Raw genomic sequence first — 25,515 nt, 5'->3', positions numbered from 1 at the left:
TATGCTCTTTCGCAGCGCTTTTCTAAAGTTGCCTTGCAGGGCCACTGCAAAACTGCTTTCCTTAGATATGAAAATGAACAGCCCAAAAGCACAGTATTTAGATGTACTAGAAATAAGTGGTTTACTTGACTGTAGCTTAAGCCTCTTTTGGAAAGAGTTCCCACCAGTTTAAGTCTTAATTTGAAACAGAGACAAAAAAAATAATGTTTAAATCCAATGAGTATTTTAATAAAATATGATTTGCATTGCTTGTCAAACATGGTAGTTTTCCAAAACATATGAAATGTTAGAAGTTTGAGTTTGACTGTCCAAGCTTTTCAAAAAGTATCCAAAAGTATCTCCACGTTTTTCATGCTTCTGCCCTTTTGCTGTGTTTTCCATGTTTTCATTTATAGTTTTATTTTGTGATTGTTTGGTTTGAATGTGAATGAATAATATAAATCTCCCCACAGGGGCCAGTGTTGATGTTTCTAGCTAACTACAATGAAATATTACAAAAGGCATCATAAAATTAGACTTGATTTTAGTGAAAAAGCACAAGACATAGAAAAATAATCCAGTTTTAAAGATTCCCTGAAGATCTAGAGTCTCTAGAAAACAGCAGTTTGAGGAATGTCAGTCGTGGCTCAGACCTGCATCACACAGGTGAAGTTTGCACACATCCACACACGCACACACATTGGTCTGTGTGTCATGCCACACTCTCCTTGCTGCTGTCTCTGGTGTCCGCTGACCCTCCTGAAGATTGTTTTGAGAAGTTCAGGAAGATCCCATCATGCTCTATCTCCGAGTCCAAAGAATCTTCCATCATGTGGTCCATCATCATCTCCGGACTGGAAGAAGGACTGGGACCAGAGCTGGTGTCCTGAGCCAGAACTTTGGAGGAGGAGGAAGAGTCGAACTCCAGCGAGCCAGTGCAATGTGTGTCCTCGCCTGGGGAAGGCTCGGGGAAGATGCTAGGGGAGTGTTGCTGATGCTGGGTAGGGTGGGGAGCTGCTTGGCTTCCAGCACCTATGGTTCGGAGTTTCTGGCTGGAGGTTGCACCGTCTGCACAAAGAAAAGCAAAACTTTTGGAGGTGAAACTGATTTTCCTCTACGTTTCTGTACTGTAGCTTGTTAGCAAAAAGATATTTGGATCAAAGATTCCAATAATAATGCTGTGCCAATATTAAGCATTTCTGTCTAGATTTCACTGTATAGCAGATGCATCATGGGATGGTAGAAACATCACCAGATAACTCCAGTGATTTCAGGATTTACACTGCTGCCTCTGCAGAGCATGTTGCCTGTTACTTTTAACCTCACTAAACATCTCAAACCACAGTCTGTCTCACAGCTCTGAGAGATTTCGTAACCTAATATAGTTTGACCTTAATGTGAAAAACCTACACAGCATGCATCCTACTTTTTCAAGAATACGCCAATCAAATCTCACTCCATTTCTTTATATTTCTGTAAAATTCTAACAAATGGAAGAATCTGAGGCTGGTGCTAGACATGCATGAGGAGAGCAAGACAGTGGTGAGGTGTGCAGTAGGAATGACTGATGGGTTCAAGGTGGAGCTGGGATTACATCAGTGATTGCCTCTCAGCCACTTTTTGTTTGCCATGGTGGTAGACAGGCTGACAGATGAGGTTAGGCAGGAGTCTACATACATCATGACGTTTACAGAGGACACTGTGATTTGTAGTGAGAGTAGGGAGCAGGTGGAAGAGAGCCTGGAGAGGTGGAGGCATGCTCTGGAGAGAAGAGGAATCAAAGTCAGTGGAAGCAAAACAGAATACATGTGTGAGAATGAGAGGGAGACGGGTGTAACAATAAAGCTGAAAAAAGTAGCGATAGTGAAGTTAGATGAGTTTAAATAGCTAGAGTCACCCATCCAAAGTCATAGACAGTGTATAAGAGAGGTGAAGAAGAGAATGGCAGAGAGAGGCAGAAGATGCTTTAGACATGTACAGAGGAGGAACAGAGGATATATTGAACAAAGGACGTTGAAGAGGAACTGGTAGGAAGGAGGAAAACAGAAAGACCACATAGAAAATTCATGGATGTAGCAAAAGGAGAACATGCAGAAGGTTGGTGTGACAGAGGAAGATGCCAGGGACAGGGTGAGATGGAGGCAGATTACCCTTTGATGACTACTAAAGCGAGACTAGTTAAAAAAAGACGACAACAAAGAAGAAATAAGGAAGATTTGTCTCTGTTTCCTTTTTTCTTGGTAATATAAGCTATTCCTAATTCTCTATTTTTTGTCACTTCTGTTTTTCAGCATCACCATGCTCATTTCAAAATTAATAATCTAAATGTATTCAGTACTACTCGCTTCCAGTAATCGACAGTCATTGTAAAAATAAAGTACATCCCCTGTCAATTCTAAGGTTTTAAATACCAGGACATAATAAAAAAAAACATATCAGGGTCCTACCAGGACCTCAGACACAACCTCAACTGAACAGCAACACATTTATTTAACAGAACTAAACCAAAATGCACATGTGCTACTTCAGTTCTTTGAGGTTTGTTGAGATTCACTTATGCACAGCTCTCTTAAGGTCCTGGCACAGCATTTCACAGGTTTTCTCCAAATGCGGGTCTGTGCATTATGGCCTGAAATCTCCACTCTGCCTGCATTCTTGAAAACTTATCTCTCACTTACATCTTGGATTCTGGCTAGTCTGGTTAACCCGATAAATTAAAATGTTGCTCCACTTCAAAACCAAAATCCATTCAGTTTTGTAATATTTTTTGTGCAGAAGAAGTGTTACTCCTAGTTTAATAAGAATCAAAATGTATGTATTAATTAATTAATTTTTTTTAACCTAATTTAAAGGTAAATATCACTTGTATTAATGCATTGGAAAACACTAACACTTATTTTTAATCTGTCAAAAATACATATAAAAAACTGTCAGTCTCTGTCAAGGAACCATTGATCCATCCATGCATCTTCCACTTATCCAAGTCAAGAAATCTTTCAGGAAATCATGAAAAAAAATCCCAAACTTTGGTTGGGTTGTGGAGTTTTTTTCATATGTACTCATCTATAATTTAGACAGATGAATAGCGCTGCACAGCTGAGTAAAAACACGTATATTTACTTTTGAGCTCCACTGTCTTTTCAAAGGGATTTATTAACTCTAGACATATAGTCCTACCTGAAAGTGAAGCAGAGGTGGTGGAAGCTGAGGAGTGATTGGCGAGGCTCGAAGTGCTGGTGTTACTGTTGTTGTCAGGGGCACTTGTGGTGGACTTTGTCTTAGGGATGCTTTCCTCCACGCAAGACGTCATCTCACATACCGAATGCCGCCTGATGCTTGTGCCGCTCCCCGAGGAGGAATCTATGTCATACTCTACTACAGGGGTTAGCATGGGAACATTGTAGCTCTTAGAGCGGACCACTGGGTTTTTGACAACAGGAGAACTGTTTAGTTTGGAGGACCAGGAGTACTGTAGGCGTTTTTCTAACGAGGACAAAAGAGAGAAGCAGAAAGTGAAACCTTATTAGTTTAGAATTGCAAACATTCCGCAAAAACCACAGAAAGCCTGAATTAAAATGGAATCTGTGAGTTTTTCAAGTACACACAAGCACACACTTACCCAACAGACAGGAAGAACAGTGCATACTGGAGGATTCATCCCTGGAATATAAGCCATGAGTGCCGAGGTAAGGAGAGACCACCTTCTGGATGAGAGCTTCAAGGCGCAGGTAATCATCTGTTACACCTTTAGACTCATGGACACCCTGGATTAAAAGAACACAAACATACACATAAAAAAAACACAAGTTTGTCTTAGCTGGTAATTGCAGTGTTTTGGCTGGCACTAATGGAAACTTTAGAAGCAGCGAAAAAAGAAAAAGCTGGGGAAAGAGAAAGTTCTCTATTTGGCTTTCTGTGATTTTATCAAACACTCTGCCAGTTACTGTGAAAGATCTCTGATAAACCTTTTTTCAGTTTAAAACATGTATGTCTTTAGAGGCTAGGCCGAAAAGAACACGTTAAATATAGCAGAATCAATTTGGTGTGAATGTTAGCCTTGTATAAACATATACAGTGGGATGCAAAGGTTTGGGCAACCTTGTTAATAGTCATTATTTTTCTGTATAAATCATTGGTTGTTACAATAAAAAAATGTCAGTTAAATATATCATATAAGAGACACACACAGTGATATTTGAGAAGTGAAATGAAGTTTATTGGATTTACAGAAAGCGTGCAATGATTGTTTAAACACTGATCATTGTTTAAACACCCAGGCATCCATCAAAACAGGATTTATTAAATTTAACGGAGTTAGAAGTTAGCAGGAAGTTAGCTCGCTAGTTTCCACCTAAACATGATATAGCATGTTCTGACTGACAGATTCCTGAAAAAATTAAAACGTACAGCTCTGCTATCACTTCCAACATAAACAAAGACAAAAAAAAAAACTAAACAAGCAGTGACTTTTGTAGGGTTACTGTAGTTAGGCTAGCTGGTATATAAGGATGTGATTGCTAGCGACATGGCTATGTTAGCATAATATAAAAACAGTGAAGCTGGAGGATGAATACTAACTATTTTCCATTCGATAAAAGTTAATGGGAGAGTTCCCGATGGTTAGGGACAAATGCAATCACAATGCAGCATGCTGTAAACGGACTGTAAACTTCAGTCAGGAGAACAACTGAGACAATCCATCCACAGTACGATGTTAGTCATTAATATACTGCAACAACATGGGAATAGAGCAGTTGCGAGACAATTCAACATTAATGAATCATAAATGAATCGTTGGTTGTTACAATAAAAAATGTCAGTTAAATATATCATATAGGAGACACACACAGTGATATTTTAGAAGTGAAATGAAGTTGAATGGATTTACAGAAAGTGTGCAATAATTGTTCAAACAAAATCAGGCAGGTGCATACATTTGGGCACCACAGAAAAAGAAATGAAATCAATATTTAGTAGATCCGCCTTTTGCAGCTGAACAAAAAGTTGAAAATCTGTATTATGATGATCTTGATGGTAGTGAAAACAATGAGCTAAAAGAAAGTTCGAGCGGAGAGGAACTGCACAGTGGATCTTTTACACCACACAGTCATTTGATCCACAGAGATAAATCATCTTTAACACAAAAGTACTTGTGCTGTTTGAAAGTTTCAGATTTTGTGTTTCTGTTCAGTTAAAGCCAAACTGCTGCTCTACAGTTGGATGTAGTTCAAATTTACTTCCACAACATTGTTCATGAAACACATGAGACACATGTGGCTCCAGACCTCGCTGCAATATCTCGAAATGACAAGGGATAGATCAGTGAAGTTTCAATATTCTAAATTGTTAAGCACATGCACGAAAACCACAGCACAGAAACAAACCACATAAATAGCACAGACTTCAGTGAACTGGCGTCACAGAGGCTTAACAGAATGAAAGGGAAATTACAAACAGATGAATTGAGGAATTAGCAAAAACTGCATTGTTTCAGTGCCAAATTTTACCTCTCTTACAAACAGCCTTTTTCTTAGCTGCCCTCCTTCCTTCCTTCTTTTTGTCTACCTGTCATCTTTTTCTCCCGCTTTGCTCTCTGTTGATATTCGCTGTGTGCAAACTAAAACAACTCTGCAGTATATCTGTGCACAATGAATAAAAGAAGGGAATAAATAAATTGTGCTTTCTATTTTCGTCTCGTCTTGCCCTCTCAGTCTGAATCTGGAAGGACCAGATTTGGGTCAATTAGTCATCATAATAATGTCCAAGCTAAACCAAACAGAAACAACCCCATTCTGCATTCTCTACAACACCGAGTAAACCCACTGTCATGCACTACCAGGATCACAGCTTATCCATGACTAGTACCTCTCAGGAATCTTTGTACCAAGTGTTTTTAAGTTAAAAGATTTGGTAGATGGGTAAAATATCTAAAAATGGCCCACACACTAGTCTTATTTTATTCTATTTTACTTGATTTTAACATATTCCAACCATGTTGAAATTCAGAGAAAGTACCACAGCTGTTGTTACTTAAGCAACACCTACATTTTTCATGGTATTCATCTGTTCTCCTCTGTATCCTTCTTAGAATTAGTCACTCTTTGACACTTTTATCTATGTGTGTAATCAAGGGGACTGTTTTTAGCTGATTTCCTTTTAACTATATTTTACAGGCTGATGAAACATTGTTAAGTTATGAAGAAGAGACAAAGTAAAATAAAAACCAATTGACCCTGTGCACGAGAAAATGCCAACTTCCTGGTTTGAGACCGGATGTGGGGTTGTACATTTCCGGTAGCTTTACTTTGCGGTCAATCGCTACTGCAAAGATATACTCCAAAATTGATGTCCTAAACTCGAAAACGGAAAGATCGCGTTAAGTTACAAAGAGCAGGAGGTGGGAACACTCACCACTGTTGTGTCATAAAAATCTAATGATCAATTTTGACGTTTAAAGAGTTTAAATCGATCAGTTGTTTACATCACTCAACACAAGCAGACCTGCATTACTGCATGCAGAAGACACATCGTCCACATTCAGAAGCACATCTCTGTATAGTGACTGGTCTTATGATTTAAACAGGCAAATGTTCAGCATTCAAACTACAGGTGAAGAATAGTCAAACCAGATGTTTCCCCGTTATGTCAAGATCAGCTAGTCAAGTACACACCCGCACAGCACGTTAACAAACCATGAAAAAAGCCACACAAAAAATGAACGATTGCTGGTAAGGGTTTCTATACATTAGTATTTACGAAGGGTATGTTGTGACTTACCTTCAAAATTACAGCGGTCCCTCGCTATAACGCGGTTCACCTTTCACCTCGCTGTTTCGCAGATTTTTTTAGTTTTTTGTTGCGTGCTTTTTTTATGTCCTGCGTCCTGATCGCTGCAGACGATCTCCTCCGTGATGTCTCCCCTGTACAGTACAGAATCGCTGCATCGATGCTAGCAGTGTGACTCTGAAGTGCAGTGCTGTATGTCCACGATGTCCACGAAACGTTTTGCACCGTCAAAAAATAAAATTGGCTACTTGATTTCACCTATCACTGGTTATTTTTAGAACATAACACCCGCGATAAACGAGGGACAGCTGAGAAATATAACATTTGAATCCATTTTCTCTTTTGCTCTGAGGCGCGGGGAAAAAATATCGACAAGTCGATGAACATCATTTACAGATATATTGGGTAAATGCCCAAGACATCTATAGAAGTGTAAATCGCCGCTTGACTTATTAATTTGCTTAACTTGTTTTGGACCGTAAACAGGGCGCGAATAGGAAACCGGAAACAAAGCTCCCCACAGGAGTTTCCGCACCGGAAGTAGCATATGCTAACGTGCACATAGTCAATAGGTGACAGAAGAGGAAAGCTCACATGGCTACCTCAGTTACAAGACACACCCATATTTTCTGGGCCTACTTGAGAAGAACTGCAACGCTCCAAAAGTTAGTCAATCCCCAGACTAGCATGTTAGCTTGTTAGCACGACATAGCGGTATTAAAAAGCACATTTACAGTTTGGTACAATTAAATGCTTTAGCAAATCCTCTTCTCATATCAACTCTATGATGTATGACTTAAAAAAATTAATTTAGATGTTGTTAAAGTTTAAAGTGTGGCTGATTTAAATGTGTGGTCTATTAACAGGGGTGCACATAAGTGGTCCACAGGCGCTTTCAAAATAAAAGTCGCGCACTAGATAAGAAGTTGCAATGCGCACTTTAAGCAATTACTTTGGTGTTCCTCCACCTCCAAAGTCAGAAGGAGTCCGAACCGCAAAAGAAGTGCATATTCTCGGAAAAGTGGACAAAAACAGTGCCTTTTAGTGGGATTTTCACGGCATATTATGCATCTCTGTGCGTTCATCATTTGTTTGAAGCCAGCTCACCTCCTGAAACCACTTTTCCGAGAATACGCGCTTCTTTTGCGGTTCGGACTCCTTCTGACATTTCTTTGGAGGTGGAGGAACACCAAAGTAATTGCTTAACCCTTTAAAACCGGTAGGAGCGGGCACGCTCTGTTTTGCGTAACTATTTTTAAATCCCGGTAGCTCTGCAACCACGTGAGCTAGCGCAATATTTTTTTTTGCATATGAAACCTGAGGAGTTGTACTTACATCTTATGCCATCAGCTTGTCCTAAGTCACAGTTTCCTTCCACATATAGCTTTGCAAAAACTGCATAAAAAGCGCTTGCAGCAACAAAAACATAATATTCCAGAAACACGCTTTGCCGATCCGATCAGCTGTTTGTAACACCTCCTACATTGGATTAGACGGCAGCGCGAACGATCGCATGTCCGCCATGACCTGCCCGAAACCGGAAGTGACGTCATTTTCGCGGAAATGTAGTTTTTTACGGTCCGGGCCTCAATGAGCCTATACTGGTGTTTTTAAAAGTTATCTTTGACTTTATGACTTTCTGTATCGTTTCTGGGATGCTTAGGACTCATATTGCACTGCTGGAAATAGTTTATTTTGATGCATATGCTGCTTTTTTGCAAATTTGCACTATAATATTTATTTTCGTTTTTCCTGCAGTGTATAAAAATTGGTGTATTTCAAAAATAAAACTATGAAGGCACTCAAAATAAATTTCCTGCGGTGGGAAACTATTTTGTGCAACTTTTTTGTATTTACAGTTTTGAGGGATAAGCCTCTTAAATTTCTCTAACTAGAAATATATGTTAAAAAAACAAAAACGATTTTCAATTTTTTTGTAGTTTATTGCACTTTTTTGCAATTTATGTAGTTACTATGCACTTAATTCCTACATATTATTAAAATCTAGGCTGTAATGGTTGTATTGATGTATAGCAACTTGAAATGCTCCCAAAAATGGCACTACAGCATGTAAAAATATAATATAAGCTCTGGCGGACTTGGTTCTATGGTAGGTCTTAAAGGGTTAAAGGAGCTTGCTTCTTCGACATCTTTAAGAGTTCTAAACAAATGTCTGTCCTCCTTCAGAAAATCTTATGTACGCAAACGCGCGTTGCAACTTCTTATCTGGTGCGCGTCTTTTATTTTGAAAGCGCACCTGCTGACCACTTATGTGCACTCCTGTCTATTAAGATTCACTATCACTTAAAATCAAAAGAAGTTTAAGTTGCAGTTATAGTTAGTCAAATTCATGTAATTTATCAGCCTGTTAGCACTAAGTAGTCGATATGGGTGTAACCAAGCACGCTTGCCTGTCATGGTTCTGGGTCATTTTGACCCAGTATTTTCAGTTTCTTGTATTTTGGTGTTTTTTCTATTTTATGGTTTATTTTCTAAATCTTTATTTGTCATGTTTTGAACAATATAATCCTAAGTTTCAGTGTTATTCTAGTTAAGAGTTTTGTTCTTAGGTTTAGTTCAGTGTCTAGTCTGTGCCTGTCATGTTTCCTGTTTTACCTTGAAGGTCTGTGTCTCATGTTAGTGTGTCTAGTGTTACTCTCCCCTGTGTTGTCATTATGTTTCATTCGAGTTAACTGTGTCCTCATGTGTCTCCACTTCTTCTGATCACCTCATGTGTGGACAAAAACAGGTGTGTTAAGTCCTCCGTCTCCCTTTGTTCATTGTCGCGTCGTCTGTGCTACCTACCCCACATCCTGTCATGGTTTTCATTCTCAAAGTCATAGTGAAAGTCTTAGTTATTGTTTCCCAGTTTAAGTTTAGATTTTGCCTGATTTTGTCTTGCTTCTTGTCTGTGAGTGTCAGCCCCAAAATAAAGGCTCACTTTTCGTTAAGCTCAGTTTGGCTCCTCATCTGTGTCTGTACCTGGATCCACCTCACTCATTCCACTCAGTCTGTGACATTGCCTTAGCTGATAACTTACTGTTCCAACCTCTAGTTTAAATATGGTCACTTATGGCTGTAAAATAAGTTAAATTTACACTGAGATAGGGGGAAAAAAAGTGGAGCACTACGCAGAGTCTCCATCACCATGCTGCAAGACCACATGAAAGAGACTGTTAGTGGCTAATGTTGGCGTCTGTTAGGGGTTCACACGGCCTGTCCAAACAGTGTGACACCAACAACAACAGCAGTCCTATAAAATGTCAATTACTATTATTACTCTAGAAATGGAAGAAACCATTGCATTTAGGTAACAATGGACAAGACCAAACTGACTGGTTATAAAGTGCTAATATTGTAACAACTAGCTTCTATGTGCTTTCATCCTGCCAGCTACGCTAACAAGACAAGCTCCCATATTAAACTCAGCTGCACACACTACACCAATATAACTAATATTAAACATCAAACTATACAAAAAGAAATAATGTGACGCTAGTGGAAGTCACATTATTCACGTGTCTCTCCCTTACATTTAAGACAACACTAGCATCATTTAGTTATGCATGATTGTATTTTTAATTGCTATTACCTGTCCTGCTTTCCATGCTCTTATTTTTCTCCTCTACCTCTTTTTTAAAATTATTTTTTCCACTTCCAAAAGGAAAACTCAACTTTTGTTGTTTTCATGTGGCCCCATAAGCAGATCAGATCTCTCTAACTGACATTGCCACTGTTATATCTTCATCCATGCTCAGTCATCAGTCAGTCAGTTTCAGTAAACTAAAACATTCAGATGAACAGAATGGACTTTCTGGGTGTACCACTGCTATAGTCACCACAGTGACCCAGGACCCCTGCCTCACCTGGTGCCAAGTGGTGTCTGTGCTGTTTAGGTCTGTGCAAACTCTATGAGAAGTTACTGTAAGGCATCAAATATAAAATGTAACAAACTGAACGAAAATATATAAGCAGATTATTATAAATTATTGGAAAAACTTTTAAAAAATGTGAAGAAATGGACAAGCAACTCTTTGCCTCCACTACAATTTACATCAACTGAGCTAAGGGGTACAGAGGTCTAATAAAGCTCTTGTGAAGTTGTCACAGCCTTTAATGATAGCATAAATACTCGCACAGACAAACAGGGTGCAGAGGGTCCTGAATGGTCATGGGAAGACAACCGTGCTCTGTGTTCACACTGAGATTACTTCCTGTGGGATCCCTTAGCAACAACTTTTTCTACCCTCTGCTCCTCTTTCTCCATCTGTTGCCATTTACCCTGTTCACTCATGTCACAGTCATCAAGTCATGGATATCAGTGTTAAATGGTGCATACTGATATAAGAGATAGCACGAGAGATTATTAGACGAAGAGGATGGGAGAGGCAGACCACAAAAGTGTATCCTCACCTGTAGTATTAGTAGCATCTGTATGATGGAGGGAGGAACTCGGGCTCGGGGCCGAGAGAGCGCCTCGTCCAGTTTAAGGTTGAGGGTGATGGTGTTCCTGAAGTGAAGAAGAGCCAGCTGACGGACTGATGGCTCCTTTCCCTGATGATATATACACGTTTCAATGTGATGAAGGCCTTTAATTGGAGTATTTGTTTGCAAGAATGTGTACCTGTACAGGATAGAAGATGGCCTGCAGCATAGACAGAACGTCACAGAAGAAGAAGTCCCACGTGTCAGCCAGAGAATCCAACAACTTCTGACCTGTGATACAACCAGGCAGAGCTTATAAAAGTATCAAGACTGATGTAGTAAACTAGACATTGGGATTGTGGAAAGCATGCTTAAATGACTATGCATAAAAGTGGCTGTAGTTTCCGAATAGTTAATGTAATACTGTTGTTGGAGTCCTTGAATTCAAGCTCAAGGTTTGAACTATAATCACGGCTTCATTGTTTGACACAAGGGCAAAGTTCAGAGGCAGAAGATCAAAAAAATGTGTCATTGCAAAAATACTTATTGACCTATAAAAAACAGATCTGATAATCCAGATAGCAACTTTACACCTTTGTTCTTTTATTTCTGGTGGGACATTTTTCTGCATATGCACACACACACACACACACACACGCACACACATGCAAACCTTCTTACTAACTGACGTAAAGGATTGCTTCCTGTCTGGTTTTGTGATGACGGTTCTGTCACACAAATCTGTCACCATCAGAGTATGTGCGTTATATCAATTCAGCAGTGCTTCAAATAAAGGTCACACATTTACCACAGTACAAAATACCTTTCTCTCACTCTACCTGTGTGTGTGCATCAGTGTGTGTTTCTGTGTGTCCTTGTGCAGAAAAATGCCACGATCTTACCAGTCAAAGTAATATTTAACTAATGCAGTTACCTCTGCATCTAGAATTTTTTTTTAGTAAGTTATTATTTGGCCCTGTTTGAAACCATTAGAGACTAGACTTGTGTCATGTTAAGATAAAACACTAATCTCGGACTTCCCCTGAAACAAACTACTGGTAGTGTGAACACCTCATCAAAGCCAGAAGGCTTTGTCGGCTATGAACAAAGGAGTTGAAACTAAAGACTCAGCAAAGAATTTTGTAGAATTTTTTTACCGTGGTGAAAAAAATTCTCTGCAAATAAGTAACCTAGATGACACGAAAGGTTGTTTTTTTCCCCCAATAAAATGAAGGACACATAATTTACTTGAGAAGCAGATACAGGTGGTGTTAAACGTCCAGCTAATACACATTTTTAACTTAATATTTCTGAACTTGCTCTTTTGTTGAGTTTCTCCCTGGTATTTGGCTCTGATATATCAGAGCTTTAGACATGTACAGTCATATGAAAAAAAGTTTTTGCAGGACGCTCTGCTGTTAAAAATAAATAAAATGTTTAAAAGAATAAAAGGGCTCCAAGTGGATCATTGCAACAATTTGATTCTTTTCTTTTTCAGCCAATCTGTTGCAGATTTGTTGCTGTACTCTGGATCATTCCACGACCCACTTTTGTCTAAGCTTTAGCTGTCTGTTGAACAGATGACCTCACAGTTAATGGTCAACTCCTGGTCCTGGTCCTGTGGCTGCAAAACAAGCCCAAATCATCACGCCTCCACCACCGTGCTTCACAGTTGGTATGATGTGCTTGTGCTGATATGCTGTGTTTGGTTTTCTCCAAACATGGCGAAGTGTATTATCTCCAAACATCTCCACTGTTCCAGACGTCATGTGGTTTGTTCAGATACAACTTTGCAAACCTAAGCTGTGATACCAACGGACTTTTTCCTTCCAAACAAATCATAATGTGATGAACTTTAACATTTAATATGAAGCCTACAGAGGCTGTAGCTCTTTTATTGGGTGCTTTTTTCAATTTCCCTGAAAACCTGTGTTTGTGCCATTCTTATCCAAACTAAAAACTTACAAACTTGCATAATTAGAGATTCTATCCATGTAAATCTGCTCTGACATCTCACAGCTTTAAAGAAATATTTTATAAGGTTAAAGGGACAACCGTGATGTTATTTTTACCCTTTTATGTCTATATTTTAAGCTTGTAATCAAACTGTTTAAACACCAGTCTCTAGCATTTCTTTATTCAAAACATGATATACCATCACAGAAATAAAGGTTCAAATTTCTCACTCTGTATATACGTTCTTTTTTCTCAATAGGTTGTGTTTACCTTCATAGAAGCGAATCTTGTCCCTCAGAATGACCATTCCTTTGGTGAGCAGCTGGTTCTGAAGGTACTCAGTAAAGAAGGAGCCCAGCTCAGTCTTTAGCAGTTGCCTGCAATGGTTATAATAACAGCACATGAGTGGATACTGGACATGAAGCGATATGCTTACAGTCACACATCATCAGCGATACCTCCTTGGAAATGAACCAGATGTAATGAGTTTGCAGAATGCTGTGTTTACGGAGCATCAGACTCAGGAAATGAGAAAAGATGCTGCTCACACTGCATACATAACATCTGGAAATTTCAATAAAACTTTCCACAGTTAGCAAAGGCTAACACTGACTCAGTATGATGATTGAACATCAGCAGCTCAAAGAACAAACACTGTGTGATTAAATACACTAAAATGACAGATTCTGTATTTCCATCCAAGGATACAGTGTCTCTTCTTTAAAGCAATTTTAAGGTAAATCCAATTTATGAACAGTATAATATGCCTGTGTTAACTTGTAAGCATGTTTATATATGTTTCAAGTAAGAAATATTCTGGTGCAGTAAAGTAAGATGGGAAATCAACGCTTTAGCAGTGATAATTTAATCAAATATTCTAAAATGTAAAGGCCAGCAAGAGACATAAAACTAGACAGCTAACCTGACACCTTCATTCAGATTGTAGAGTTCATTTTCTCCCAGATCCTTCCTCTGAAAAACTGAGATTACTGCATTGTGGATGCTAGAAATAAACACACGGAGAGGCGAAATGCATTTAGAAAGAGTGACACACATACATGCATTTATTTTATTTTAATTGTGCCGTTTGAACAATCGGTGAGCTCTTGAAGCCACCTCAAAAGAACTGGTTAAAAATAAACTTTGAAAAGGTTTCTTTACCAAAGGAAGGCCATCGGAAAGGTAAAACATACTACAGTGAGACAGGCATGAACTTTTTTGACTGAAGGTTTGCGTCCAGTTTAATTTGTTCACATAGCCTTACAGCTACCCAGCAAACTGACAGCTCTTGCATTCTACTCTGTGATGTTTAGTGTTGAATAAAGCAGAAACACCGTTAGAAACAACCATACAAAAGAGTGAGAAGAAAGAAATCCAAAGAAGAATGGGAAAAAAGGAGGAGGGAGTGAGGAAGGGATGGATGGATGGAAATAAAGTGTGGTAATGATGGACCCTGAGGGAAGAAGGCAGGCAGAAAGAGCTGATGTCCATGTGCGTATAAGTATTTTCATGTGTATGTGAAAGGAGACTGTCCTATTCATAGCATGGAGAACAGCACTGACAGAGCTTCCCACTAGTAAAGGAAACACATGCACAAGCACTTGTTCATGTAAAAATGTGTGATGGCTTATCCATTAACAAAATAAAGTATTCACTAAAATATAAACTGGCATTGGTTATAATAGACAGGGCTAACCTGTTCCAGGTGGCGTTAGCCCCGGCCCTCCTCTGCTGGGTCCCTTTGTCTCTGCTGCTCTCCTCTGTTCCTCCCTTCTCCCCACCTCCTGTTGGGGTCTTTGCCTGGGAGAGGTCAGTCAGACTGGAGGACGAGCCGGTCCCCAACCTCAGTTTGTTATGGAGGCTCCTTGAAAGCCAATAGGAAGAAAGAGAAAATGCTTGTAAGCACCAACTTTCATTTCTTACGTTTACTGGAAAAGATGATGTGAAAAGCCTTATTTGTAAAGGTCATCTAAATGAATTAATTTCATTTCCTTAAATATTGCTGGAAAAATGGGAAATAGATGCAACAATTTATTGCACTTGAATGTGCAACCATTTATACGCTATATAAGTTTGTACAGTTCTAACAAGCCCGGAAGTCAATATTTGGTGTGAACTCTCTTAGGAAAGATCTCTTGTAATCTCTCTACAAGAAAAAGTTCTCCAGATTTCCTGAAGGCTATTCAAAGCTTTTCTCTGGCTGCCTTTTTCTCTATTCTCTGTCGGGATGATCCCAGATTGCTTCAATAATGTTGAGGTCCGGACTCTGGGGAGGCCAGTCCATGGCCAAAAATGTTCCCTTGTGTGTTTTCCTGTCCAGGTTTGCTTTTACTGCATTTGCAGTGTGTTTGCAATCACCATTGTGCGAAAGAACTGTTGCCAATTTTCCAGGTGGTATTACATGTTGGATCAAAATCTGATGGTACTTTTCTTCGTTCATAATTCCATCAGCGTTGACATCATCTCCAACACCGCTGGCTGAAATGCACCCCCAAATCGTGACAGAGCTTCCACCGTGTTTTGCAGCTGGATGTAGACACTCACTGTTGCACCTCGCTCCTAACCACCTCCACCAAAAATGTCAAACTGATTTTCAGGCCAGTTCTTGTGCAATTTGGCATTCCTCAGCCTTTTTCCCTTCCAGAAGAATGGCTTCTTTACAGCCAACCTTTACATGAGAAGATTTTGGATGAGGTTTCAGTGAATTGCAGACAGATCAGCTGAAAGGTCAGATGCACTTCTCTGCTCCTATGTCACGTCTTTTTTTTTTTCCATATTTTTTAAGGACATTACTTTCAAGTACAGTTCATCGGCTGTAGATACGTTTTAGGCCTGCCACTTTGTCTTTCATCATCCATTTGTCCCATTTCCTCAGGAGACACTGCACACTGTGCCAAGCTATGTTTTCAGCTACCAGGTGTTTGGGAATACTATGGAATATTATTTTATGCCTGTCAAACTGTGTCCTATTTGGCCTTTTTTGTAGATTCAAGTAAAGAAATTGAACCGAATTATGTGCGTGTGTGACAAGCTGTTAGTAAAAAAGTGCCTAAAGATGTCATTTAAAATTGGTTCTTTGCTAATACACCTGCTATATATATAAACCCAGCACTGGTTCATCCTTTAAGTTAGACTACTTTTTTATGCTTGAATACTTTATAGATCATACTTTGTTAAGAAGCTTAATAAAAACAATCCTCTGAAAATAGCCAAGTACAAGGACTGGACTGAAAATGTAGCAGCTATGTTGTATATTACAAATACAAACACATGTATGATCTTCATTTTGGCATATGCAAATTAAAAGCTGTTATACTGTAAAATGTTACTTTGCTTTACAAAGGGGGAAAAATCTATGAAAGTATCAGCTGCTGTGAAAATACACTTCAGTCATTTTCCAGATTTTGATGGCTTTCAAAATTAGCATTTAATAACAGGTGATTGCTTTTTATTAGCCATCTGTTGATGTTTACACTAGCTTGGGAACGATACTGCTTTTCAAACACTGAGCAAAGAGATGGGTGCCAGTCAAACAGAAGGATAAAAATAAACAGGGAGGACAGAGTTGGGAAAGACCTGGGAGTAAGAAGCTCAAGAAGAGAGTAAGAAACAGGGTGTGGATAAAGGTATATAACACATGCCAGATCAGGTGCAGAAAAAGCAAACAAAGCACGTCGACAGTAAAAAAAAAAGAAGAAGCAGAGATTGAAACCACAGACATTACAAAGATAAACGAAGGGTGGGAGGAGTGTACAAAGAGGTAGATGAAGAGGAAAAGGCGCTTTAGAGATAGTAAGAGTGCTCTGAGTCTTTTTCTGCAAATGAAAGAGTTAATATTTGGATTTTAATTATACTTAAACTTTAGTAAATTAACCCAACAAACAAACAAAGTGCACATGTCCATTTTTGGGTAATGTCTATCAAACATTTACTCAGTCACTTCTGAATTTACAGGTGAATCGAAAATTTAAAAAACACCTTTAAATGGCACCTTTAGATGTGTTTGCAGTATACATAACTACTACAATAGTGTGTTTTTTTAATGTCCAGCAAAAGAAAAAAATCTTTCATGTTTAGCAAATATGAAAAACCTCAAATATACTTGCAGGTATTGTACTTACTCTAGCAACTGAAAAGGTACCACATATCCCCACTCCATGACTGTGAGATGAAACAAGGCCTGTCTCTGTCTCTTCTCATATCCTTTTCACTTTCCTTTTCTCCCACCGTCACCCTTTGTGCTCTTCTCTACCCACTCCTCTCTCCCACTTTACCGCTCTCCTTCTTTTTCTCCCTTTGCCAATCTGTGCCAGTTGGTCAGCATGTGACCCTGTGAGCTTTTGTGTCAGGCGAACAAAGGAACCCTTTGAGGTTTGAATGGTGCCAAGAGGCAGAGGAAGGATTTAAAGGTGACACAGATTTCGCTTTACCTTCCACTCGCCTCCCAGAGTGTGGGAGAAGCTTTAGTTAAGCTGTAAATACAGACTAATGACTCTATTTATTTAATATTGAACCTTCAGTATTTGTTGTATTCTCCATACTGAATGATCAGTAATCAGCGGACACAGTGATATGAAAAGAATTTTAAGGAAGTGCGAAAGCTCACGAGAAAAAAAGGAATGGAAAATCTGAGCCGAGTATAAATAAATAAGGAAAAGGAGATGGAAGGTATAGTTGCTGTTGGTCCATCTGTCAACCCGAATCTTAGTTCAGCTCTGCATAAATGGGTCAGAGCGAGAAACTGGAGCCCTGGGCTCAGTCACACATGCAAAAACACAGCACACATCCCTGTGCAGAGTTCATGTCAAAGTCAGGACGACTTTTTAAGTTTAAGTTCAGAGCTGCACCTCTGAAAGAGCGAAACTGAATCTATACACGCTTGAGCCAAAAGCTTCCTCCTGAAAAATGGATGATGCAGAAGATAAAACACAATGGTGAGGCTCACAATAACAACTTAACTACACAAGGTGTCTATTGTTCTAATGGAAAAGGGTATTTACTTTATAAACGAAAGGATGCTGACATAACTTGGAAGTAAAAAACTTTTTTTTTTGGCACTAAATCAACAGGACGAGTTTAAAGACAAATAGCTGCCCTCTGATTACTAAACAATGGGGATGTTTGAATGAGTGAAAGCATGAATGAGGTCACTCAGGAATGTGTGTGTGTGTGTGTGTTTCACTTTGATCAACATTTGTGTGTCTCAAAGGATGGAAAAAATGGAACTCTGTGTAGTGAATAGGACTTGCTGGTGAAGTGTGTGTCTCCACATATGTGTGAGTCTGTGTGTGTGTGTGAGTCTGTGTGTGTGTGTGTGTGTGTGTGTATATGCTTACCTTCTAAATGAGCCCTCTCGTTCCATGTTAGTCTCGACAGATGGCTAGCAACCACCCTGAAACTGCCACTGAAGAATCAACATCTGAAAAAAGGAAACAAGCAGGATTATTAGGTAACAAATATATATTTTGTCAGCTAATATCAGCGACTTTTAAGCCACTTAACTTCTGTAAAAATTAGAAAGCTGCATTCAGTTTTAATTTAATGAAACCTCAGTAAACACATCTTTATCACAGAGCACATATTGACATGTCACAGCAAGAGAACACAGAGGAAAACACTAACAGTTGTTTTCATTTCACTCCCTGAAATATTTAAACTTGTTACAGAGTTTTTTGTTACAGAATCGCAGAGTGGAATCTGTGTGGCGTATACAAGACAAAGAGACTGTGACACCCACATACTTCAGCTCAGGACAGTGATATGAAATAGGTACGATATTTTGTACTTTGCCTAATAAACAGGAATTAATAGGGAAAGTAGTCTCAAAGGTGCTCATAATTAAGTAAGAAAGAAAGTGTACTTTATTGATCCCTGTGGGGAAATTCCTCTCTGCATTTAACCCATTCACTCAGTGAAGCAGTGGGCAGCCATTGGGCGCCCGGGGAGCAGTGTGTAGGGATGGTACCTTGCTCAGGGGTACCTCAGGGTAGCTGTTCAGGGGAATCAAACCCCCGACCTTCCGATCATGGGGCCACCACTCTACCTACTGAGCTATCCCTTATAATTAAATTTACTTGATCAACTGACCATCAGCAGGTGTGGCCACATGTGTAACAGTAGTAACAATCTGGGAAGGGTTGTAACATAATTTTCCAAAGTCCAAAATTCTGCAGTAAGAAAGATTATTCACAAGTCGAAAACAGTCGAGATAGCTGCCTGATAGTCGTTCCCTGGAGTGGACGTCCCAGCAAATTTCCCCCAATGTCAGACTGTGAAACGCTTAGAGAAGCCGCAAAAAACCCAAGAGCTACATGCAGTGAGACTCTAAAGGCCTCATGTAGCATGGTAAATGTTAAAGTTCATGACAGTGCAAGTTAAAAAAAATAAAATAAAAAAGACTTAACAAGTGTGGCTTGTTCGGAAGGATTAAAGGGAGAAAGTCTTTTCTCTGAAAATGGCAGCACAACACTTCTGGATCTGGAACAATGCCCTTTGCACCGAGAAGATTATAGTGGAGAAGTCTGCCCACAGTGAAAAGCACCACATGTATCAGTGAAAACACCTCATACCAAATGTCAAGCACGGCGGTGGAAGGGTGATGGTTTGGGTTTGTTGTGCAGCCACAGCACCTGGGCACTTTGTAGTCACTGAGTCAACCGTGAACTCCTGCCAAAGTATTCTCGAGTCAAATGTGAGACCGTCTGTCACGCAGCCAAAGGTTGGGTGAAATTGGGTCATGCAACGGGACAATGATCCAAGCACAGCGGCAAATCTACAAGAGAATGGCTAAAAAAGAAAATAGACAAGGCACTGCAATGGCCTAGTCAACCTAACTGAAATGCTGTGGTGGAACCTTAAGAAGTTGTGCATAAACGGATGCTCACAAAACCTCAATGAACTGAAGCAACGCTGTGAAGAGGAGTGGGCCAAAATTCCTCCACAACGACAGATGACTAACAGAGTCATACAGAAAACGATTACATCAAGTTATCGCTCCTAAAGGTGATTCTACATGGTTTTTAATGATGGTGTGTGCTTTGTTTTTCCACACACAGCTTCAGCATTTTGCCTTCATTTTGTTAAGTAAAGAATGACACAGTGTAACATGTCATTTGTTGCATTTAAATAATCTTAGAACTTGGTAAGTACCAGGTGAACTGAGAAAGGGTGTACTTTCTTTTTCCCGTTACTATAAAACAGTTCTCAGACAGATAATCTCACTGATACCCGCCCGACTAGCGAAGCAGACACACTATTCTAATCAAATTACAGTAAAGTGGTTGAGACAGACATTTGATCCTTCCGCAAACTCAAATGCCCCTGCTTTCTCTCTCCCCCCCCCCTCTCTCTCTCTCACACACACACACACACACACACACACACACACACACACACACACACACAGATAGAATGTCACACTTGATACATCAGACAACTCAACTTTAGTCGGTTTTATCCTCACCTATCCTGAAACTGTTTCAATGGTTTTAAGTTTTGAGCAAAGCAACTTTATTTTTACTGCACGCTTTGAAAAAAAAAAAACCCAGAAAAATTAAAATGCAAAGTTATTCACAGACATTTATGCATCTTTTTATAAAACACTATGGAGCTTCAAAGAAAAATAAATAAATAAAGTATATAGGTTTGGCTAGTTTCATGTGCAGTGCAGGTGGTGATTAGGTGAAACAGGTCATGATCAGGGTAATCATGACCTATTTAAATTAAAACACAGGTGCAATAACTCTCCAGTGGTTCGTCCTTCAGTTCCTGGAAACTGTATTTGCCGCTATGCAATATACACCACGATCTTTTATTGCCTGACAGCTGCAGTTATATGAACTAGCAGGACTTTCATAGCTATCATATTTTCATTGTTTTATTTTTGACTCATTTTTACATGAAGCACACGCTCAGTAAGAAATCAAGGTCAAACACTTAGGAGGCCGGAAAGTCACCTCTTTCAGTGTTAGAGCTGCTAATGTTAATGTATGGTTAAAATCCAGTGAGTAGAGCAGTCACAACTTCCTTTGATGGCTGTCTATGGCTCACAGAGGCTCTGGTAACTTACACTTGGCCGTGCTCTTGAAAATGTATCCGAACTGAATGATACACATGAACCGAGGCTTAAACCTTGGTCTGCAAGCACTCCTGTCTGCTTCTGCCTCTTTCTTGCACCACAATACAGAGTGGTATAATGGCTTGCTTGGGGCACAGGGACTGTGGTTTCATGGACTGCGGTTATGAGGGCTACAGAGCATTTCTCATTCAGCATCTGGTCAGTATTTCATGAGCACTGCATGAAACAAAACCAGCCCTCTCCCACTCACTTCAAGCCTGACCTCTCTCTGTGTAAAGCCTCCTCCTTTACTCTCACTCACCAACAGACAGTTTGGACTAAGTAGATATCTGGGGCCCTGGTGCTGAAAATTAACACCCTTAATCTTCTTCAACTGGAAAATACACACATGCACACGCATATACAAGCACACACGGGCACACATTTCTTTCTGCAGAATGGCAGCACGGCAGGGAAATTACAACCCTTGCACCAGACAAGTGCTGAAATAAATGTCTGGGTCTTGCAGCAGGTTTGTCTGCTGCACTAGCCACTCTGGTAGAAAACCAAACCACAAACTGGAGGTCCTGATGTATATAAAAAAGGAAACCACGGGTGTATATTTGCTTAAGAAGTATCCTGCTCTGACAAGCACTCATCAAGACAGGCTGTCCTGTCATCCCGTGGGCAGCTTGTATGCAATACGGGTCTAAAATATGCAATACGCAGAAATAGGTACCATGGCGCGTAAAGATAGCTCCTGGTAGGAAAGCATTTAAAGGAGAACCCATAATTTTATACCATATCATATTATATGGGATACATATATTGGGCTCAGTTCAATATCTGAGACGAGCTTGCTATATATTGTATTTGTTCTTCTCTCGTTACAAACCACGAGCAGCTAGTGGATAACACCTCTTCTTAACTTGGGTCAGAGTAGGTAATACTCACTTTTGCAGACGTGTTCCTCGCTCCATTAAAGCAAGTGCTCCTTGAGTTTAAATGGCGTAGCAAAGCTAACGGTAACTCCAGTTTTTCTGTGAGGACTGGATTTCCATAGAATGGGAAATAACAGCGCACCCTTCCAACCTGTCAGCCCAGACAGGAGCGCGTAAAGGTGGCGCACGCGATCCTAAAAAGATCCGATATGAGGATCAGACAGCAGCCAGCGTGAGCTGTGAGCTGTCAGTGCGGTTTAAGTCACTCTCCTACAGAGAGAAAGAGAGGGAGGAAGTGAGAAACCGAGAGAGAGAAAGAGAGAGAGAGAGAGAGGAGGAGGAGGAGGCTGGTGTGTGTGGGGGTGTGTGCGTAAATGCTTTGTGTGTGCAAGGGTTAGTAGAATATGGAAAATGTTTGTGATTTAGCGTGTGTGTGCCCGGAGTGTGAACTACACACACAAAACACCTACAGGTAGACCTACATGGCATGCACGTGTACTGCCACTGGTGAAAAGAGCCGAGGCGTGATATTTTAAAGATTCCACTCCTTCGATTGTCGGACACTGAAAAGTTTGAACGAGGTGCAAAGATGAGATGGAAGGTTGATCCACAAGTATGAATAAAAGCCTTGCAAATTCATCAATTTGCAAACATATTCATAGCTTTTTATTGTAAGAAAAACGATAACCTGTTGGTGGCAACAAAGGAAAGTCAGAGGATCTCATTTAGATGCACCTTGCGCAAACAACTGATAAAGAAAGAGAAACCTGAACTTAATGCAACTTTTTATGGCACATTAGAATCAGCTATGTCAGCTGGTTGCAAACATTTTTATGAAGTCCCGTCATGTTTAATCCATAGTGAAATAATTCACAGCCAAACTAATACAACAGCAGCCTGCTAAACATTACAGGACATTTGTGCTTTTACCATCACTGGACAGACAAGGCTACTCAGCAGCTACACGGGCTTCTATGTGGCGTGATCAGCACTGCCCTGGCCCATTAGCATCACTCATATCTAATGTACAGATCAATGCATTAACCACAGAGCTCAGTGTTTCACATCCAGCAAACTGCAGTCTGTTTGCAGGCATTCAACTCCTACTGACAGTGCATCACACTCACATGCAGGTAGATCTTTTGTTCTCACCCTCCCCTCCCCCTGTAATAAGAAGCAGGTTTATAACAGCAAAGTCAACTGGTCAAGGCCAGATTGTTTTTTAATGGTTGTTTGGAGCATAAAACCCCAACACAGAGCCATAGTGACAAAGTTCACTAATCAGATAACATTACATAAACAAGTCAGGTTTACACTCTGTATTGAGCCACAAACACAGTTTTTAACACGGCCACCAATTTCAGTTTCGAGTCTCCACAGAATGTGCTTTTGATCACCCGTGTGTGGCCGAACCTGTAGTGAATGAATGACACAACTTCTTGTAGTTAGTGAGTGTTGGTTTAGGGACATTCCTTTAACCCAGTGTCATAACGCACGTCCACAAAAACCAGAAACCTGCTTAGTTTGGACGTGCATTTGGATATCTGTGTATCTAAATGTGTATTTTGACACCAGTAAGTACAGGATGAATGTTGTGTTTCAGAAAACTCCGTCATCCTTAGCGTCCACATAAGCAATGGCTTTATTTTTTGTTATTTTCTATGATTAATATCGTTCTGTTTAGAGTGTGATTGGACTCACTCAATGCTTTTAACTCTTCCACTCTTTATATGTGAATCTGCTCCCCCCCCCCCCCCCCCCCTCGCTCTTTCACACCCTCTGCCTTTTATGTTTTATGCCTGTCATTTCACACTTTTACAAAACACTTTCAACACTTTATTTTAACTAAGGAAGCTGTTTGGTCGAAAGACCACAAAGCACACCGTAAGAATCTTTCCGAAGCTACACAGGATATGAAATACATTTAGTTTATTGCTTCAAGAGAAAAAAAGTTTTGCACTGCTCCTTATATGTGTGAAACCTGAAAGCTTTGGAACAGGTAACTCACACTTCCCTGGTCTTCATTTTTCATTTCCTCTCTCTCATGCACTTTATAAATAGTTTCTTGCTGAGAAACTACCTTCCGTAACAACTGTAACAACAGTGACAGCTTCCCCATCATGGTTTCCTTTCCCTAACCTTGGCAAGTGGAGGGTGAATAAAAATCTAAAAAGCCTGAGGAGGACTGAAGAAGGGCTGAATTTGTGCTACTTAACTGACTTTAGCTTGTCCCTGCAAGCCACTTTGCAACCCACCTCTGCAGTGGTTTATCCTGACCTAATTATTGTCATGTGTTTCCAATGATGCCTGCTCTGCAAACTGAAATAACTGTTTTAACAATTTTAGTTTGGGGTAACTATTTTGTGATTTTATAAAAGTTCAGAGAGGCAACATCTTAACATGGTCTAACATGGATAAAATCCTCAACACAACAACACAATCTACTAATGTAACACTCTTCTGAAACTACATGTGTACAAATAGTCTTAAAGAATGAAAAGACAAATACTATGGATGCAAATCACATTTTACAATACAATATAACCCTGTTTATATTAATAGTGAAGTCTAACTCTGAAGTCCATCTGTATAGAGGCAGTGTTTGCTTGTGTCAAGCTCCATCTCCTCTAGTCTATCTGAGCCAACACAAACAAACAAACACACACAGCACACATAGGAAAAGTTCTTTAAAGCACAGGTGAACACACACTTTTACTGAAATACTCAAACACGCACACGGACAGCAGACTAACTAGGGCACTATTTACCCTGCATAAACAGATAGGACAGGAGAAAAGCTGCCCACAGACAAAAGGAAACAGCAGCGGGAACTTAATGTTACATAATGACATTAACGACTCCACTTATGAGCCCACATCAACCAGTGCAGACCCGCAGCCTCTGCTTACACAGCTACATGATTACAGGTAAACACAGGAACAACAACATCATTCCTCGTGCACCAAAAAAGAGATTTATCTTAAAACTAGAAAATATGCTGTCAATGCGAGAAACAAAATGATATATTTTTTCATAATTTCAAATTAGTTTTTTTCAGCTTTAGTAAACGTACTCAAATTCACCTGCCTGTCCTTGTTTCAATCTGTGTTATCTGTGATATTATAACTGTAAAAAAATATCTTAAACCTGCCTTCAGTACCACAGGGCAAGAGTCAGACCTGACCTTATTTACCCAGATCACAAGCTGGTTTGGGTGTTCCGCTTCAGTAGCGTCCCAAGGTGTAGTTACGAGGTTAAATGCTTTATTCAAGGGCAGCTGAAGATAACCGGAAAGCAACTGACAGCTTAAGAAGTGCAAGATCGAAGACACTATTATATAATTTCAGCTTGTAGGCTAATTAAATGACTGAT

The 25,515-nt window shown here is 39.8% G+C and overlaps 1 protein-coding gene across 1 annotated transcript; it reads right to left on the bottom strand.

Annotated features, from left to right (window-relative positions):
• Positions 1 to 102: 102 nt before the first annotated feature.
• On the bottom strand, positions 103 to 22,415 carry LOC102776723 (proline-rich protein 5-like). Its single transcript, XM_006780685.3, has 10 exons — positions 22,157 to 22,415; positions 18,483 to 18,565; positions 14,843 to 15,010; positions 14,069 to 14,149; positions 13,417 to 13,523; positions 11,390 to 11,481; positions 11,179 to 11,319; positions 3,599 to 3,743; positions 3,157 to 3,462; positions 103 to 1,047 (listed from the first exon to the last, which is right to left on the bottom strand). The coding sequence occupies exons 2-10, from the start codon at positions 18,506 to 18,508 to the stop codon at positions 692 to 694; spliced, it is 1,422 nt and encodes a 473-aa protein (XP_006780748.2). The 5' UTR covers positions 18,509 to 18,565; positions 22,157 to 22,415; the 3' UTR covers positions 103 to 691.
• Between the last annotated feature and the right edge of the window lie 3,100 nt (positions 22,416 to 25,515).

The sequence above is a fragment of the Neolamprologus brichardi genome, chromosome 17 (assembly GCF_056152115.1).
Source record: "Neolamprologus brichardi isolate AB-2024 chromosome 17, ASM5615211v1, whole genome shotgun sequence".
NCBI classification, from domain to species: Eukaryota; Metazoa; Chordata; class Actinopteri; order Cichliformes; family Cichlidae; genus Neolamprologus; species Neolamprologus brichardi.
Note: the sequence above shows the minus strand (reverse complement) of the source record. Positions and strands in the feature narration are given on the sequence as shown.